General features: G+C 34.4%; 1 protein-coding gene across 2 annotated transcripts in view; it reads left to right on the forward strand.

The window, feature by feature from the left end:
• The window catches only part of N4BP2 (NEDD4 binding protein 2), a 109,897-nt gene that overhangs the window by 53,943 nt on the left and 36,611 nt on the right, over positions 1–19,343 (forward strand). For both annotated transcript variants that reach the window (XM_061192192.1, XM_061192191.1), the window contains 7 exons: positions 336–421; positions 1,080–1,125; positions 2,705–2,901; positions 5,701–5,819; positions 10,333–10,471; positions 14,839–15,027; positions 15,941–16,109. In XM_061192192.1, the coding sequence (XP_061048175.1) occupies positions 336–421; positions 1,080–1,125; positions 2,705–2,901; positions 5,701–5,819; positions 10,333–10,471; positions 14,839–15,027; positions 15,941–16,109 (945 nt within the window). The remainder of the gene's footprint in view (positions 1–335; positions 422–1,079; positions 1,126–2,704; positions 2,902–5,700; positions 5,820–10,332; positions 10,472–14,838; positions 15,028–15,940; positions 16,110–19,343) is intronic.

The raw sequence follows: 19,343 nt of genomic DNA on the forward strand, positions 1-19,343 counted from the left end.
GGTGCTACTCCAGATACACTTAAGGCAAGATAATTCCTTAGAGTACGCCTACTGGAAAGTCTTGACTAATGGAAATGAATATATTAAATATATTTAGTCTAATGGACATGAATAACTTAAATATATGAAACATAATATAATTGTACCTGCCAAGAAGTGTGAAAACAGTGACATATTACATAAAAATATTCCAAGAGATTTAGAACTAGAGACATAGGTTAGTAATTAAAAATACAAATTAGTTTTATGATACATAAGGTAGTTGAGTATGTTTTCTGCAAATGTATAATGAGTAATGATCATATTTTCTTTTCTTTTCTTCCCCCCCTCACAAGGGTCCCTAACAGTTGAGGATTGTGTGGTTCATATAGATCTGAATCTGGCTAAAGTGATTCATGAAAAATGGAAAGAATCTGTAATGGTTGGTAGGCTTCTTTTTATTTTTTTTTTTTTTTTTTATTTTTTTTTTTTTTTTTTTTTTGTGGGATCTTCCCAGACCAGGGATCAAACCCGTGTCCCCTGCATTGGCAGGCGGATTTCCAACCACTTCACCACCAGGGAAGTCCGGTAGGCTTCTTTTTAAAGAAAGCTCCTTTTGTGTACATTTTGTCACCTTTGCTCTTCAATAAAATCTGTTATATGAAAGATTCTATTGAATTTTGACTTGGAGAGAGAATTAATTTTACCAGTTAACAGGTTACTGATTTTTTTTTCTCCTTCCAGTATTTTAGGTTATTTCCGGACTGGCCAAATTATATAATTAATGACAGAGCTCAATATGATTGTTGATTTTTTTTTTTTTAGGGAAAAAAATCATAAATAGTTTTTTACTCCTTAAAGACTTGCAGTGCTAATTAAGTTTCATAAACAGTTTTTAAAAAATCACAACATAAGAGCTCTATAAGTAGAAAAAATATATAGATGGAATCAATTTATAATTATATTTATCTAGTTTTATTAGATTTAGCAAGAATGATTGATAGTTTTACAGGGAGAAATGATTACTAGAGAAAAATAATATAAGCTTGTTTTCTAATGCACCCTCCTTTGCCAATCCCCTGTTCTGCCTCTGTGTTTAGGAGCGACAAAGACAAGAAGAGGTATCCTGTGGCAAATTAATGCACGGTAAAACACATATTTTCACTTCTAATGTTCTTGTCTTGATGTTGAAACTTGGTGTGTGTGTATGAATTTTAACTCTTTTTTTTTTTTTTTTTAAGTGTTTGTTTATTTGGCTGTGCCAGGTCTTAGTTGTGGCACGCGGGATCTTCGTTGCCACATGTGGGATCTTTGTTGAGGTGTGCGGGATCTTTAGTTGCGGCATGAGGGGTCTTTTAGTTGTGGCATGCGGAATCTATGTCCCTGACCAGGGATCGAACCTGGGCCCCCTGCACTGGGAGCAGGCCAGGGAAGTCCCTGAATCTTAACTCATTTTAAATATACTTCCACAAAATATGTTACCCAAGAAGTTTGATTTGCAAATAAAAGTTTGAACATTTAATATTGATACAAAAGAAAATAAAGCTTAAAGAAGAAAAAAGCCCCTATAATATCATTTAACTTTCAGTTAACACCTGAAAACTAACACATTATAAATCAACTATATTTCAATTAAAAAAAAAAAAACCAGGAGTGCTGTGGAACACCCAAGGTGTGCTCTAATGCACATAGTCAGGGTGTTTCCTGTTTATGATTTTGCTCTGAATGAAGGGAAACTGTTCTGGTTTGAGAGCAATAAAATATTCCTGTGTTTGAGAGCATCATTGAAATATTACTTGGTTTTTCAAATTTTTTATTGATGTTAATATAATTAGAGCACAAAAGTCAACCTGCTTTTTGATTACATCTGCCAAATTGAAAATAATTGATTCCAGAAGATTTCTTAGATAGCGTTGTCGTAAGTGGTTAGTGCAGGGTGGCAGACCTGTTACAGGGTCCTCCTTTTATGCCTGAGTTCCTCCAGATGCCTCTCTTGTTCACTCCGTACTAGGACTCCAGGTTGAAGATTGTTAGAGTGAAGATTCTTAACTTTAGTTCAGACCTGTGTTGTAGCTTCAAGAGCTAAAGCTGTTTGAGAGCTAGAGGTTCCCAAAGAGTATCAGAGTTATTCAGATAACAGTATTTGCTATTTCTTCACTCTCCAGGAAGTCAAAGGAGTATATCAGAATGTGTTGCTCTTAGAAAAGCTGAAATATTGTACATTAAGTCTTGTTATTATGAACTTCTTAGAATGTTTAGTTCCTTCCTTATGTTGAATATCACTTGTTCCATATTTATTGTAGGCCTCCAATGGGTTATAGATTTGCAGAAATATTCATCCTTTCAGTTCTTGGAGTGGCCAAGCAGAGCTGACCAAAGCTGCTCACTTCTGGCTGACTGCAGCTTCCTCTGTTTACCAGTGTATATGTGTGTCACTGTTTTCTCTGTGTTGATGTGATATGAAAAAGAGTGGGGAAGCATTGAGTTGATTTACAGTAATACCCAGATCATTGTTCATTTGAATATTTCTGCATTTATACTTGCTTGCGATTATGTGAAGATGTATTTTGAAACTTTGAAATACAACTTGGAATATTGTATTTATAAACAAAGAGTAAAAAATCATGTTTTCTGGGTCTCTCTGAGGTAGATGTAACAGAATGAATAATGCCTAATTTGTACATTTATTGTTGATGGTCTGACACTATTGATACTGCTTTTGTAGATCCTTCCCTGGTTGGGCATGTTGGTCTTGATAATCCAGAACAAAAATCATCTCAGAGAACGGGCAAAAAATTACTGAAGACTTTAGCAGCACCTGAAATGCTACCCTTATTGGATCATTGGAACACTCATACTAAAAAAGTATCACTCAGAGAAATAATGTCAGAAGAAATTGCCTTACAGGAAAAGCATGATTTGGTATGAGTTAGTATAAATATTAAGCCTTTGTCTCTGACTCTAATTTAATCATATGTTTACTTTTTGATTTTCATTTGATTCTACTTTTCCTAGTCTGAAATCTGTATTTTAACCTGATTGAAGTTAATGTTAAAATTGAAAAATGTTTTAAATGTAGTTTGAAGTTGGAGGTCTTTGCTTCTGGAAAATTAGTTGATATTCTATAACAGTAAGCCAATTTATGTTAAATCTGTTGTTTTAGATTTAATTTTGCAGGTGTATATATCTTATCTTTAACATTTACTTCTGTAATTTTTTAATTCTAGAAAAACATGAAAGAAATATTTCCTTTGAAGATAATTTCATTTTTAAGTTAGTAATAAGAAATGACACTTGCTATTAAAGAATTGTCCATCTTTGAAACAAAATTTTTTAGAGAAAAATTTTAGAAACTTATGAATCTGAAATTAAGTACTCTTCTTTTTTATCTAACTTTTCAATTAAACAAGTTCAAACAGATATTTCACTTTGCTTTGAACTTAATTTTTGTTCTTTATTCAACATATCTAATTATATGAAGCCGTAAGAGAATTTGGTTTATTTTGCATTTCTTTTTCTTAACCTTTTTTGTAATTCTGAAAATTAGTATTAGAGAATTTCAGAATCAAAAGGGAAAAGACCTTAGAGGTTATTTAGTCCAATTCTCAAGGGAAAAAAATTTCTTAGTTGGTGATCTTAAAGCATTTTATCCTCTTTTTTCACTCATTTGACTGCTCAAAGGAACACCTTTATATTGGCTGAAATACATAGAATTGGGGCATAGAAAGAATGATGGGATTCTTCTACCTTCATATTTATTTCCCCCAGTTATCTTGTTAATTAAGTTGGAAATAAGCTACCATTACCATCTTTGCATGTTTACATAATCCAAAGAAGAATCTCTTCAGTAGGATCTTATAATTTAGTGTTGTTTCAAATATCCTTCTTCAATTCACATATGTAATAAATTGGAGAAATAGATTTTCTTAAAAAATAAGGAAAGCCTAGAACTTATGCTCAAATGGTGTGACACTTTTTGTTGAAATGCCATTTTCCTCTACTGAAACTTATCTTTATGGTTCTAACCTGCCTTTTAATCTCTTAGTATAATAATGAACAAAAAAGTTTCTTTGACTTTCCAACTTAAATTTTTTTTTTTCTATCAGTGATTTTTGCTTTTCTGTCCATGGGTTTGGTAATAGAAGCTGTACTCTTCATCCCGAGGGTATTCCCCCTTAGAGCCTCAGTTGTGAGAATTTGTGGAGAAATTTCTCAGTAAGAGAATTTCCCAAAGGAGAAATATCATTTAAATTCTTTTAAAACAAAGCATATAAAATAAACATTAGGCATAATGTATGAATAGGATAATTAATTGTAACATGATTACGGTTATGAGTTTTCAGTTTCTTGATGGGACCTTAGAATTTGTAGTTTAGAAACTCTATGATCTGGCAGATTGGTAGTAAATCTGATTACTGAATTTTTTAGTAAGGTCGGATTATAATGTATATCTTAAATAAGATGTGAATATTTAAAATTCTCGAGGTGGCTTGTTTTCATCACTCTTGTGATGTCTGATCAGTCCTTTTTACTGGTCAGATTGTCACCTATGTGGTTCTTTTTTTATTGTTGTTTGGTGTTATAAATGGCCTAAATATGGTTAGGCTTCAAAACCAATAACTATTCCAGGATTTTCCTAAATTATTGTAATTTTTATATTTTCAGAGACACCTTTGAAATTTTATAGGAAGTTATTTTTCAGACATTAGGATTTTTGGAATAAACAAAAATATTACATAGTTAAATCACAATGTCAGTAAATTGTCTTAGAGTTAGAAATCACTTTAAGAATGATTGCCATATTCCTCAATTAGAATTAAAATGGCACATTTTAGGAAAGCTCTTTCGGTTTGGCTATTTAAACAATCCAAATATGACTTTGAAAAAATAACAATTAGTAACAATTCTCATACAATTACTTTGGAGTAAATATGTTTGTGAAAAAAAATTTTTAATGTGAATTTTAAGATTTTCTGTCAACCTGAATTTGCAACTTATTTGTACATTGTAGTTTCTGCCCATTGAGGAGAATATGTTTTTGAGGACGTTGTTCACAGCATCACACAGTGTCCCTTTTATGAGGACCCATGGGAGAAATTTCTCTCAGGTCTCAGTACCAGAAAAAGCTGTACTTCTCCTGAGCAACTGGTTTGTTTTTATTTTATGGACACTGAGAATCTTTGTTTCCCCCTTTGCTTTGGCCACTAAGAAGCTAAGAACTGAATTTGTGGCCCACCTTTAGCAATTGTACAGGATTTTGTGGCATGCATTTATATACTAATTTTACTTGCTAGCTTTATCCTATATTCTTACCTTTATTTTCTCTACTCTCTGACTTCATTTATTTATATCCTGTTTATATATATATATATATATATATATATATACATCCTTTTTTGTATAATATGATTGAATGTGTTGGGTGTGTATATGTGAGAGTATATATACACATGCACACACATATATGTATATGTGTGATTGTGTGTATGTGTGTGTGTGTTAATGAACAGCTTCAAATACTTAGTAAAAAATGGGATATAAATAAATTGTGCAAGAATACTTATATTACTAATTTCAGCCTTCAATCAGTGAAGAAAGTCTGTGACTGCTTTTAAATTATTAGTCTTTTTGCAATAAAATAACCATGCTTTTGGGTCAGCATAACTAGTATTGTAAATTCCATCATAAAGATGGTTTTTGTCTTTTTTTTGTTTGTTTTAGAAAAGGGAGCTGCTTATATTTGAAAAAGATTGTGCCACTAAACTAAAGGAGAAGCAGCTCTTTAAGATATTTCCAGCCATTAACCAAAATTTTCTGGTGGACATTTTCAAGGACCACAAGTGAGTGCTAGAAGGATTGTGTGTAGCTTCTGTTGTGATGTCATTGAAAGCATATGTCATGCATTTTAATCTCTTATTTTTATTTTTCTGTTAACAAAAATAATATAGGTATATTATAAACCATTTAAATGCAATAATGTAGAAAGTGAGGAGTTTCTGTCAATTGGTTCATATTCCTCCTCAGTTTTTTCTCATATACGTACACTAATGTATGTGTGTACATGTGTACCTATTTGCTTTTGTGTCTATATAAACACAAAAATAGGTTGTGTTTTATGGACTATTTTGTAGTTTTACTGTTATTTATTTTTTCTGTCCATACTTTGTGATCTGCTCTTTTCTTTTTAAAGTCTACAGAGTATTCCATAGTATTCTTAAGTGATTTCTTAAAGTACCGTAGTTTCTTTAAACATGCTCTGTTTATGGGCTTTTTAACTGTCATAAAAGTTGGAAACCATGTTGCACTGAGCACCCTTGAACATACATTTTTTTTTTTTTTTTAAACAATCACTTTGTTATTTATTTATTTATTTATTTATGGCTGTGTTGGGTCTTCGTTTCTGTGCGAGGGCTTTCTCTAGTTGCGGCAAGTGGGGGCCACTCTTCATCGCGGTGCGCGGGCCTCTCATTATCGCGGCCTCTCTTGTTGTGGAGCACAGGCTCCAGACGCGCAGGCTCAGTAATTGTGGCTCACGGGCCTAGTTGTTCCGCGGCATGTGGGATCTTCCCAGACCAGGGCTCGAACCCGTGTCCCCTGCATTGGCAGGCAGATTCTCAACCCCTGCGCCACCAGGGAAGCCCTGAACATACATTTTTGTGTGCATGGGTGAATGTTATTGTAGGCTAGTTCCTAAAAGTGAAATTGCTGGTCCAGAGTGTGTACATTAAATTTTTTTACAGCTAATGCCAAATTTCCTTTTAAAAGGGCTTTCCTTATTAGTTATATGCACTGATAGCGTAACCTGCCCTGGATATTAAGAATCTTTTAATTTTTTGCCAGTCTGGTGCGAAAAATATTTCATTGCTGTTTAAATTTTTATTTTCCTTATTACTACTGAGGTTGAGCTTTTTTTCCATTAATTTCTTTTTATATTAATTGCTTACCCTTTGTCTGTCTTCCTTTTGGCTGTTTGTATTTCTTTCTAGATCTGTGAGAACTCTATATATATCATGTGTAGTTATCTTTGTTAATATAGATTATAGTAATTTTTCCTGACATAGCCATATACATATTTTAATTCATGTTTTATCAGAAAGTCTTTTCCCTTATTGGTTCTGAGTTTTATCACTTTTTAAGAAAATCTGTCCTACCCCAATATTATGAAAATATATTCTGCAGTATTTTTAGTAGTTAAATTTAAAAAGTTTATCTAGCATTTTTATGTGTATGGTATGAAGTAGAGTTTAACTTAATTGTTTTTTCCAAATGATTAACTGGATGAATAGGTCACCTTTACCCACTGATATAACATATAATTACTAATATTTACTACATTCTCAAATATACATTTTCTTTTATAGACTCTTTGATTCCATTGAGCTATTTGGTCCTAAGTTTCCACCATCTTGTTTTAATTATTGTGGTGTTGTAGTGTGTTTCGATGCTTAGTATGTTAGGAATGCTTCTGGTTTGAGTAATACATACTTTTGATCTTAATGTATTCCTTAAATTCCTATTTTAGCAAGAGTTGTTTTAAATAGATGCCTTTTTAGAATCTTTGGAGAATCCAATATAGATTTTTTTTCTTTAGTTTATTAGTATATTTCATGTCAGTCACAGTAATTTCTGGAATAAAAAAATCTTTCAGGTTTTGTTTTTTTCCTTTAATGTAGTGTCAGAATTGATTTCAGGATTTTTGTAACAGTAGTTAAATGAGATAAGTCTGTGATATCTTTGTCAGATTTTGGTGTTAGGGTTTCATTTGGTGTTTGGCTTAATAAAAGAACCTGGCAAGACTGCCATTTTTCTCTGTGCTCTGGAAAGTTTAAATAAATTAGTACCTTGAAGGTTCTGGGGTTGTGCCTTTTTAGGGGGAAGGTCTCTTTGCTTTTCTTTAGGGAGAAGGTCTTTTCACTATCTTTTTAGGGTTATTGCTTTATTCAGATGTTTGCTTTTTTTCCATAAGTCTTATCTGGTAGTTTTGTCTTCTAGAAAATCATCAGGTTTATTATTGTTAAGTTGTATATAATATTCTGTGGTAATTAAAAACATTGTTTTGTATTTGATCATGTCCTTTTTTCTTTTCCTTATTTTTTTTTCTATTTTCTTTGTTTTTGCTGTTTATCAGATTGGCCCTTTTAAAGAACAGGCTCTTGGTTTATTGATCAAAGTCTGTTTTATATTCTCTAATTATTTATTTTTGGTGATTCTTTTCTATTTTTGATGGTTCCTTTCTCTTTAAATTTGTTATGTTTTCAATTCCTTGGTTAGTTTGTTTCCTTTCAATCTTTAATAACAAATATACTTAAGGGTGTGAATTTTTTTCTGTATAATGTTTTTGATATATATGTAATGTTTTGATTTTGATATGTAGTATTTTCATTTTTTTCTAAATAATCTCTAATTCACTTTGACTTTCTCATTTATCCAAGAGTTTTATATTTTCCAAATGGTTTGATAGTTTGGTGGGGGGGTGGGGATTACTGTTTGTTTTGTTGTGTTGGGGTATAAGAATGCAGCCTGAAAGAGTCCTACTTTTTGGAAGTTGAGATTTTCTTTGTGGTTTAATACATGATCAGTTATTATAAATATTGCACAAAGTGCCTTTTTAAAAAAATATTTATTTACTTATTTATTTGGCTTCTTAGTTGCAGCATGCGGGATCTTTCGTTGCAGCGTGCTGACTTCTCTCTAGTTGTGGCTCGCGGGCTGCAGACCGCGCAGGCTCAGTAGTTGCAGCACGTGGGCTTAGTTGCCCCGCGGCCTGTGGGATCTTAGTTCCCAACCAGGGATTGAACCCACGTCCCCTGCATTGGAAGGTGGATTCGCAACCACTGGACCACCAGGGAAGTCCCTGAAAGTGCTTTTGAAAAAGAATATTCTCTGCTGAGTATGCAGAGTTCTAAATATGTCACTTGAATCAAGTTTTTCATGGTATTATTTCAATCCACAACTTTTCTATTTATTTTTGCTACCTAAACAGCTGTTTTCTTAGAGTTATGTGTTAAAATATCCCAAGGCACTGGGGGTTAGGAGGGTGGTGCTGGCATATGGCAACTCTCTTCTATGGGGACCTAGGGCAAGAAGCCCTGATGTGAAATTACCCAGAGTTGTGGTTCCCCAGGCAAGGTAAGGGGACTGAGTTGAGTCCTTCCTCTCGATGCTCAGAGTGATTGGTCAGTCAGGCCCCTCGGGGCAGGTATTATGGTATTAAATGATTACCTCCATTTGTCTGCCAACAGCTGGATAATTGTCTCAGTTACCAGTAGCTTCAGTTTCACCCCGGTAAGAAGGGTAGGTTCGTTCAGTTACTGCAGTATATGCCTGCAGTGTCATCTTCCAGGGCCACGCACTGCTAACAACACCTGTGGTGGAGACTGGCTTCCAGCCCTAGGAGTGGGCAAGCCAGGTGATTTTAAGAACTAGTTAGGATGTGGTTAATTTCTGGTAGCTTCTAGCCCCTAGAAACCCCTATTTGTTGAGCATATGTGAGGCGGCAAGATGAGAGTGCTTAAGGAGAATTGGTAGTCCCAAATGGTTCCCCTTCAAGGGTTGTCTTTAATAAATTGAAGAAGAGCAAAATATCACAGTATTTTGGATAACTATTTATCACATTTCAAAAACAGTCCTTTGTGGTCAGCTCTTCATTATCTGGCCATTGGAAAAGATCAGAGGCATAAATAGTCTGAAATAATGAGCAGTGTAAAATCATTTATAATTTGCTTTGGAATGAGTTTCTTTGGATACGGGGACAGTAGCGTTTCAGGTGTTTGTCAAATTTTGTAGAATTTCATATTCCACATAATATAGTATCACCATGAAAATATGCCTAAATAATGTAGGGGTGGGAGGTAGAGTAGTGTTTTAGTTTTTCCTTTCTATATCCCTGCTTAGAATTTCTTTGAGTAGAACGCCATGGTATAAGTAAAATGTAAAATTTGACAGGATAAAAATGTCAGTTTAAGGATTTATTGTTTGCTTTTGATGTTTGAAGGAAACTGAAACCATGTGTGAATCCAACAAGGGACTTAAGTATAGGTGATAAGATGAAAGAAAGATTTGTGGAAAATTTACCTGGAATAAAAGATAAGAAAATGAATTAATTATCAATATGTTACTTTTTGGTATTCATTTAAAAAATTAGTTTTTGAGAGCCTCTAACTTGACACTTTCCCTCTGTTCATTCTTGAGTCTTGAGATACACAATGAGCATTTAATTTTCATGTTTAAAACTTAGAAGTGAGCCAATTTTTCATATTCTTCTAAGATTTTGAAAGATTGCTTATGTTAATGTTTCCACATAACTTTTATTTTCATTTATTGACCTCATATTTGTACTTCAACTCTCTACAGCTATTCATTAGAACACACAGTGCAATTTCTAAATTGTGTTCTTGAAGGAGACCCTGTAAAAACAGTGGTAGCACAAGAGTTTGTTCACCAAAATGAGAATGTCACTTCTCATACTGCACAGAAGTCTAAGGAGAAAAAGGTATAGAGCTACTTAATTTTTTACAGTAATGGTAAATAATTGTGTGTGAAAATATCATTGGTTTGTTAGATAGTTTAATGATTATTTCTCACCATTTTTCATAGACTGGAAATTTAACCACCAATAGCATATTTGGTTTAGAATATCTGTTTGCTCAAAATAGTGAACTTATAGCTGATTATATTTTTTTCATTAAAGCCTTTGTGCACAACAAGCATTGGAATTTCTGTAACTTTTTATGTGTAGACTACACAGTAGAGTATGAGGCTTAATTGAATAGCCGTGGGTGTAATATGATGGGTCTTAGGGCATAAATAATGTGGGTGGAAATGTTTAGCCATTTGAGAAGCTACCAAGCATTTTCCCCAAATGGCTACATTCTTTTGCATTTCCATCAGCAGTGTATGAGGGTTACAATTTCTCCACATCCTCTCTGACACTTGTTATCATCTGTCTTTTTGATTTTAGCCATCCTAGTGGGTGTGAAGTTGTTTTATGGGTACTGGGATTTGTTTTAATCAGGTATGGTAAGACACCCAGAGATGGAAATGTTGTGAAGGAAGTTTATTATACTCACAGATCCCTAGAAATGGGAGGCATGGCCCAAAGCCACATGAGGAAGCACCAGGGTCAAGGAGGCAAAGGAAGTAGGGGGGAAATGTGGGCAAGAGCCTTTTTTGTGGTGTCTGCGGGAAGGACTGGGCAAGGCAGAGTAAATAGCAGGTTTAGGATGGACTAGTTTGAATAATTTCAGCGGGCTCTGGGGCATAGGAACTGTCCCTAGTCTTCTGGTACCTGGCTTCAGTGATCAGGGTATATAGATGGTGGCCAGAGAGTGAGAGCCCCATAAAGAAGGTGGTTGGGGGTATGGGCTCTAGACTGGATGGTTTGCATATATAAAGTGTTCTAGCAAGTGAGTTGTTTCCTATCTCTAGGAATTAGCTAACCCCAAGGTGGTGGGTGCTGTGTCTCCAGGGGTCAGCAAGGCCCCAGATGTCAAAGCATCAGAATACAGGAAATAAAAGACATGGCTAATACAGAAGTGGTATCTCATTGTGATTTTGATTTGCATTTCCCTGATTACTGGTGATGTTGAGCATCTTTTCATGTGCTTACTGGCCATTTGTATATCTTCTTTGAAGAAATGTCTATTAATATCCATTACCCATTACAATTTAAAAAATTCTCTAGTTGTATGAATTTTTATATAGTCTACATACAAGACCCTTATCAGACATATGACTTGCAGAATTTTTCCCGTTCCAAGGGTTGTCTTTTCACTTTTTTGATGATGTCCTTTGAAGCACAAAAGTTTTAAAAATTGGTCACGTGCAATTCTTCTTTTTTCTTTTGTTGGATGTACTTTTGGTGTCATATCTAAGAAACTATTGCCTAATCCAAGGTCATGAGGATTTACACCCGAGTTTTCTTCTAAGAGTTTTATAGTTTTAGTGCTTACATTTAGAGCTTTGATCTATTTTGGGTTAATTTTTGTATATGGTGTGAGATAGGGGTCCAGGTTCATTCTTTTGCACGTGGATATCCAGTTGTCACAGCACCACTTGTTGCAAAGACTGCTTTTCCCCATTGAATTTTCTTAGCACCCTAGTTGAAAATGAATTGACTATAAATTTATCACTAGACCCTCAGTTTCATTCCATTGATCTGTATGTCTCTCATTATGCCAGTACTGCAGTCTTGATTACTGTAGCTTTGTAGTAAGTTTTGAAATTAGGAAGTGTGAGTTTTCAACTATTTTCAGGATTATTTTGTCTATTCTGGTCCCCTTGCATTTCCATGTGAATTTTAGGATCAGCTTGTCAATTTCTGCAAAGAAGCCAGTTGGAATTTTCATGGGGATTGTGTTGAGCCTGTGGATCAATTTGAGGAGTATTGCGATCTTAACAATATTGTCTTCCAATTCATGAATATGGAGTACCTTTCGATTTATTTAGGTCCTCTTAATTTCATTCAACAGTGTGTTGTAGTTTTGAGTATAAGTTTTACATGCCTTTTTTAAAATTTATTTCTAAGCATTTTAGTTTTTTTGATGCTATTATAAATGAAATTGGTTTCTTAATTTTATTTTTGGATTGTACGTTGCAAATACATAGAAATACAATTGATTTTGTATATTAATCTTGTATTCGTTTTAGGCTTTTTTTTTTCTTTTTTAAACAGTCCTCAATCATCCTGCTATACTTACTTATTAATAAGACCACTCAGGGATAGTGGAGCACCACTTGTGTGTTGCCTTTTTTCTTTGAATATTTCACCATCACCTAGCTGATATGTAGAACTTAGGTAATTTTGGTTTTCATGTGATCTGTTAGTGTGTACACGGAGCAGGAACCAAGTGATACCACTGATGCCTGTGTTCATCATGGATAGGTGCAGTATATTATAAGATTCAGGGAGTGTACAAGATGATGATGAGACCTTCAGTGCCAAACTGGGAATGAAGATTACTTTTTCACCGGATAATAGAGCAAGGCACTCTTGGTCATTATGGCGATAGAGGAAGTGACGGGGACAAAGTGTGCTTGCTCAAAGTGGGAGATGGTTAGAAAATGTTGGAATCAGAAAAGGGATTTTGTGAGTTGTGTAAATGTTGGCCAGAACGTAAATTTGGGTAAGTTATACTGGAGATTATTCTAAGCCTTTCTCAAAAAAACGTAGGTAGGTGTCACAACACTGATAAAAATCTTTTAAGATTTGTGAGCAGAATAGTCTGTCTTTGATATCCCAGGATCCCAAGGGATCAGAGATACTAAAGGGGAGTATCATGATACCAGTAACATTTTGGTTTATCTGCTTTGTTCAAGAAACTAACATTTACTTAAAACTGTGTTTTATTACTACTACTACTTTTTCCCTTTAGCCTTTAATAAAATTTGCAAGTTTTTACCATTGGAAATGGTTTTGGTATAATAGTACATCACACTTTCAAGTGACACTAATTACATAAATTCTTAGGCAGCATGTATTTCACTTGGCCCTTGTTAATGCAGTTATAGTAAACCATGTCACTATGAAAGGGATGTAAAAATAAATTTTGGTTTTATTTTAAAAGAGAGTAGCTATTTGATAAAGTATCTCTCATTATGTACTGTCTGTTTTTGGCCACGCCATGTGGCTTGCGGGATCTTGGTTCCCCCACTAGGGATTGAACCCCGGCCTCTGGCAGTGAAAGTGCCGAGTCCTAACCACTGGACCGCCAGGGAATTCCCTGTTTCTTCTTTTTTAAAAATAAGAAATGAAGGATCCCTTCCCAGAGAACCAAATGTAATTTGCATTTTTTAGTATGAACACCAACAGAGAGAGGCTTTAAAGCTATGAAATGTTTATGTCCATATTGTTAGGCACTATGGGCTTTTCAAGGGTCATAGAAAGTGTTTTTATTATCCTCTCCCTGGAAAATCTTTGATTTTATCAGGGATGCAAGCCATATATACTCACAGAATATTTAAACGTTAATATGAAAGAAGCTTGTGATTATTTACTACTGAGCGTGACATAAGGATGTATGTCCTATGAATATTCTTAGGTAAGAGAGAGCCTTGGGTTTGTTGCAAAAAATAAATTGACTGTATATTTACAGATTTTTGACTGTGGTAATGAGTTAGGAATATGGTGACGCGTTTATTTTATTCTTTTCTATTTGGTGGAGAGCGTTGAGGCATATTTGTGTAATAATTATTATTTTCATTAACCTTGTGTTTTAAATTAGACTTAGTTTAGTTTCTTTAATTTAAGGTCCCATATGGGTAACAACTACTTGATGATATTTCAGAAAACTCAAAAAGTCTACACTACCATAGCGGCTAGTTGGTAGTCAGCTGATTGAAAACTGCCCATAAACCTCCTTATGATTTTCTACCTACTATAAGGCATGGTTACTCCACATGCCTTTCTGTTTTAACAAGAATATTATTCAATTACTTCATCAATTGGTTTTTTAAAAATATTGAAATATGCCATTACTTCCTTCAGTGGTTGGACTGATCCTTTGAATGGATTTACAAACTAAAATTTGGAAAATATTGCATTAGATAAATGAGCATTATTCCTTGAATATCTTGTATTCTCTCTTTTGGCTTGATTTTTTTTTTAATTTTCGTAATTTTAGAGAACTTTTTAACATCTTCTAAGATAAGAATGGTTAAAGAAGGAGTACCCTTATGGCATGAAAAGGTGAACAATAGTTGCTAAGTGCATGACTTACTAGATAGACAGTAGGGAGAGTCTGTTTTTTAAGAAGAAAGATAAAAATCAGTAGAGCCCAGTTTTCATGTACATTTTTTTGAAGGTAAAGTTTGTGCTTTCTACTTTCGTTCGTATTTTACTTATTGTGTAACACCTTAAAGGCAAAGAAATTGAAAGAGACTGAAGATATACCAAGCGAGCCATCTTTCCAGGATTTTGAGTACCCAGAGTATGATGACTACAGGGCAGAGGCTTTCCTGCACCAGCAGAAGAGGATAGAATGCTATAGCAAGGCAAAAGAAGCTTATCGGATGGGGAAGAAAAACGTTGCCACGTTTTATGCCCAGCAAGTAAAGAGGAAAATTATTTTTTCTTTGTCACTTACAACGTCTGAATAATCTTGAAGCAGATAATACTCATACTGTGACTTGATTAAGTTATTCTGGGGAATATACATTGTATAAGTGATATAAAGTATCCTAATATCTAAGAAATGTATGGTTCTGAGAATTCCGACAGTCCATATTTTCTTTTAGGTTGGATTCTCTCATTCAGTACTGCTTCTAAACAGATACGAATTTTCTGGAGGAAAGGAAGCAGAATGTTAATATTGGCCATCCCAGGGTGGGATTACAGAGGTCTTGTGCTTTCTATCATGCTTGAATTTTAAGTTGTGTATCACTATCATAGTCAGAAAAAGAAAGTTACATTAATATCTTTCAGGGAAGTAAAATTTCTACCTGGGCTCATTCGGCATGGTATTACAAGAAACCTGATTGATTTACTTTTTGTTTTTTTGTGGTTCCATATCGCTTACTTTTTTATGATGGAGCAGAAAAAGGTGTCAAACCTTTTTCTCAAGGTATAACCGTGTGAGCAATAATGACAAAAACCTTGAGGGATGACTTCAGGGGTAACTACAAGGTTTTAAAGGGTTGAGACTCGGGATTATCAAAAGATAAACCAGTGGATTCCTTCTTGAGATGTGTGTTGTTTATTTAAGTGTCCCTTTCCTATGATTTTTGGATCAGAGAATGTGTTAGAAATGATGATTTAGTAGTTTAAGAACTATGTTATTAGTCCACTGAAATTCACCTAAATTTTGGTGCATTCTTGCATATTAGCCCATTGCATTATTTAAAATTTTACATTTGTTGTTGCCTTTTTTGTTCTTCCTTTTATTTGGGGCACTATTTGTTTCCTCATTGCTTACTAAGTAGCAGATATCAAAAGTGATTACTGATGATATGTTTATAATTAAAGGGTAGTCTCCATGAGCAGAAGATGAAAGAAGCCAATCACCTTGCTGCTGTGGAGATCTTTGAGAAAGTCAATGCCTCCCTGCTGCCACAGAATGTTTTAGACCTCCATGGGCTGCATGTGGATGAGGCTATAGAACATTTGATGACAGTTTTACAGCAGAAAACTGAAGGTAGGACTATAGTCATGACAGATTTTCACAAATTCAAGGGAGTCTGAATGTGCAGGCTGAGGATATCTGTGCCACATTTATAGATGTTTGTATTAGATTCATTCTTCAAGAAAACCTTGGGAAAGAATTCTAACTGCCATGTCCATTAACATTTTTATTTTCCTGTTTCAGTTATGTTTGTATTCCTTTGTTATAATTGTCAAAGGGAGGGCATGATGTAATCTGAGATTCCTCTGGACCATTCAGGAATATAATACATCTTTGTTCAGTAGATATTTATTAAAGCTAATAGATACTTATTAGATGTCAGTTGCTCAACAGATGTTTAATAAAATGCAGAAGTAAATTAGGTGATAGGATTTTTATAGAATTATCATAAAGGCAGGATTTCTGAGTGTTTGCATTATGGTGGTATGCCCTTCTCCCTTTCTGCTTGTATTTTGTCTTTGCGGGTCAGTAGGAATGCTACTGCCTGCCTCTTACAATCAATATCACGTACTTTATATACGTTAAAGTATCTTGTTGGTTTATCATCTTGTTTCCTTTTCATCACCAGATGGTAGCACTTGGGAAAATTCAATCTGTTGTAGTACCCCAGACTCTAATACTAGGGAGTCATCTCCTCTTAGCACTACTAGGATATTTTTGAATTCTCAACTTGGCTTTCTCTTTGTCTTACATTTTATTGTGGAGACATGGAATCCATGCCTCAGTTATTACCCTGTGGTTCCATAATACTGCTCTGTCATTGATAGCTGTATTGTTCTGGTTAATTAATTTACATATATTTTAGAAAGTTTTATACTATATGTTATATAGGTTTATCAGTTCAGCACATATAGGTTTTACAATTCAGTTGTAATTAAATGCTTGATTAAATATAATTGATATAAAAAGTTTATCATGAAAACCACATTGAAAAAGTTGCGAGTAAAATAACGAACACCTGTACCCATGAATGTAGGTAACAAGTGATAACATTTTACTGTATGTGCTTCATATATATATATATATATATATATTTATATATATATATATATATATTTTGTTCCTCCCTTAGCATTATCCCCAATCCTTTTCTCTTTCTTCTCTCCCTTTCTGATGGAAATCAACATCCTTCAGTTTGGTCTGCATCATCCTGGCCAGCTTTGAAAATACCCTTACTACGTGTATTGTACATTCATCCATAATTGGTCTATAGTATCCTTTTTGTGAGTCTTAAAAAATGAACATACATGGTGTCACACTATATTGTCAGCCAAGCCACTTATTTTATTTTTACCCAATACAGTTTTCAAGATCTACTCATCTCGACGGATTGAGTTTTTTTTTTTATTATACCTGCTGTGTAGTATTGTGTGACCTTATCATAATGTATCCATCCCTCTATTGATGGACGTTTAATTATAATGTTGCAGTGAGCTTTCTTTTGCATATCAACATGTGTACTCTTATCACTATCCTTTTTCCTAGCTTTTTATATTGAAAAATTAAAAACCTGCAGAGAAGTTGAAAGAATTGTACAATATATGATTTGTACATATATCCTTTACCTAGATTGATCAGTCGTCAACATTTGGCCGTATTTGTTTATCTCTCTAGAATTTCTTTCTGCTGAACCATTTGAGAATAAGTCTCATTAAACATTGTGGTGCTTTACTTTCGCATACCTCAGCATGTTTATCTCTTGAGGACAAATTCATTCTCCTACATAATCACAATACATTATCACTTTTACGATATTTAACATTGTTATAATGATGTTGTCTAATATACAGGCCATATTCAGATTTTTCCAGTTATATGGAAATGTCCTGTGTAGCTGTGCCATGTTCCACCCCCAATCCAGGATCTAGTCATGCATCATATGTTCTAGTTGATTGTCCCAAATCTGTAGCCTCCTATAATATAGAGGACTTCCTCAGTCTGTTTTTTGTTTTCCATGTTATTGACATTTTTAAAGACTCCACGCCAGTTGTTTGGTAGATTGCCCTACAATTTTAATTTGTCTGATTGTTTCTTCATGATTAGATTCAGTTTAAAATTTTCTTGGTGAAAATACTGCATAGTAGATGTTAGGTCATCCTTGGTGAACTAATCAAGAGACATATATGGTCAGTTTGCCCCAGTATTGGTGGTGTTAAGTTTGATTTCTTTTTTTTTTTTTTTTTAAACATCTTTATTGAAGTATAATTGCTTTACAATGGTGTGCTAGCTTCTGCTTTACAACAAAGTGAATCAGTTACACATATACATATGTTGCCATATCTCTTCCCTCTTGCATCTCCCTCCCTCCCACCCTCCCTATCCCACCCCTCTAGGTGGTCACAAAGCACCGAGCTGATCTCCCTGTGCTATGCGGCTGCTTCCCACTAGTTATCTATTTTACATTTGGTAGTGTATATATGTCCATGACACTCTCTCACCCTGTCACATCTCACCCCTCCCCCTCCCCATATCCTCAAGTCCATTCTCTAGTAGGTCTGTGTCTTTATTCCCATCTTGCCACTAGGTTCTTCATGACCTCTTTTTTTTTTTTTTTTTTTTTTCCTTAGATTCCATATATATGTGTTAGCATACTGTATTTGTTTTTCTCTTTCTGACTTACTTCACTCTGTATGACAGACTCTAACTCCATCCACCTCATTACAAACACCTCCATTTCATTTCTTTTTATGGCTGAGTAATATTCCATTGTATATATGTGCCACATCTTCTTTATCCATTCATCCGATGATGGACACCTAGGTTGCTTCCATGTCCTGGCTATTGTAAACAGAGCTGCAATGAATATTTTGGTACATGACTCTTTCTGAATTATGGTTTTCTCAGGGTATATGCCCAGTAGTGGGATTGCTGGGTCATATGGTAGTTCTATTTTTAGTTTTTTAAGGAACCTCCATACTGTTCTCCATAGTGGCTGTATCAATTTACATTCCCACCAACAGTGCAAGAGTGTTCCCTTTTCTCCACACCCTCTCCAGCATTTATTGTTTCTAGATTTTTTGATGATGGCCATTCTGACCGGTGTGAGATGATACCTCATTGTAGTTTTGATTTGCATTTCTCTAATGATTAATGATGTTGAGCATTCTTTCATGTGTCTGTTGGCAATCTGTATCTCTTCTTTGGAGAAATGTCTATTTAGGTCTTCTGCCCATTTTTGGATTGGGTTGTTTGTTTTTTTGTTATTGAGCTGCATGAGCTGCTTGTAAATCTTGGAGAGTAATCCTT

This window comes from Eubalaena glacialis, chromosome 5, assembly GCF_028564815.1.
Source record: "Eubalaena glacialis isolate mEubGla1 chromosome 5, mEubGla1.1.hap2.+ XY, whole genome shotgun sequence".
Taxonomy (NCBI): domain Eukaryota; kingdom Metazoa; phylum Chordata; class Mammalia; order Artiodactyla; family Balaenidae; genus Eubalaena; species Eubalaena glacialis.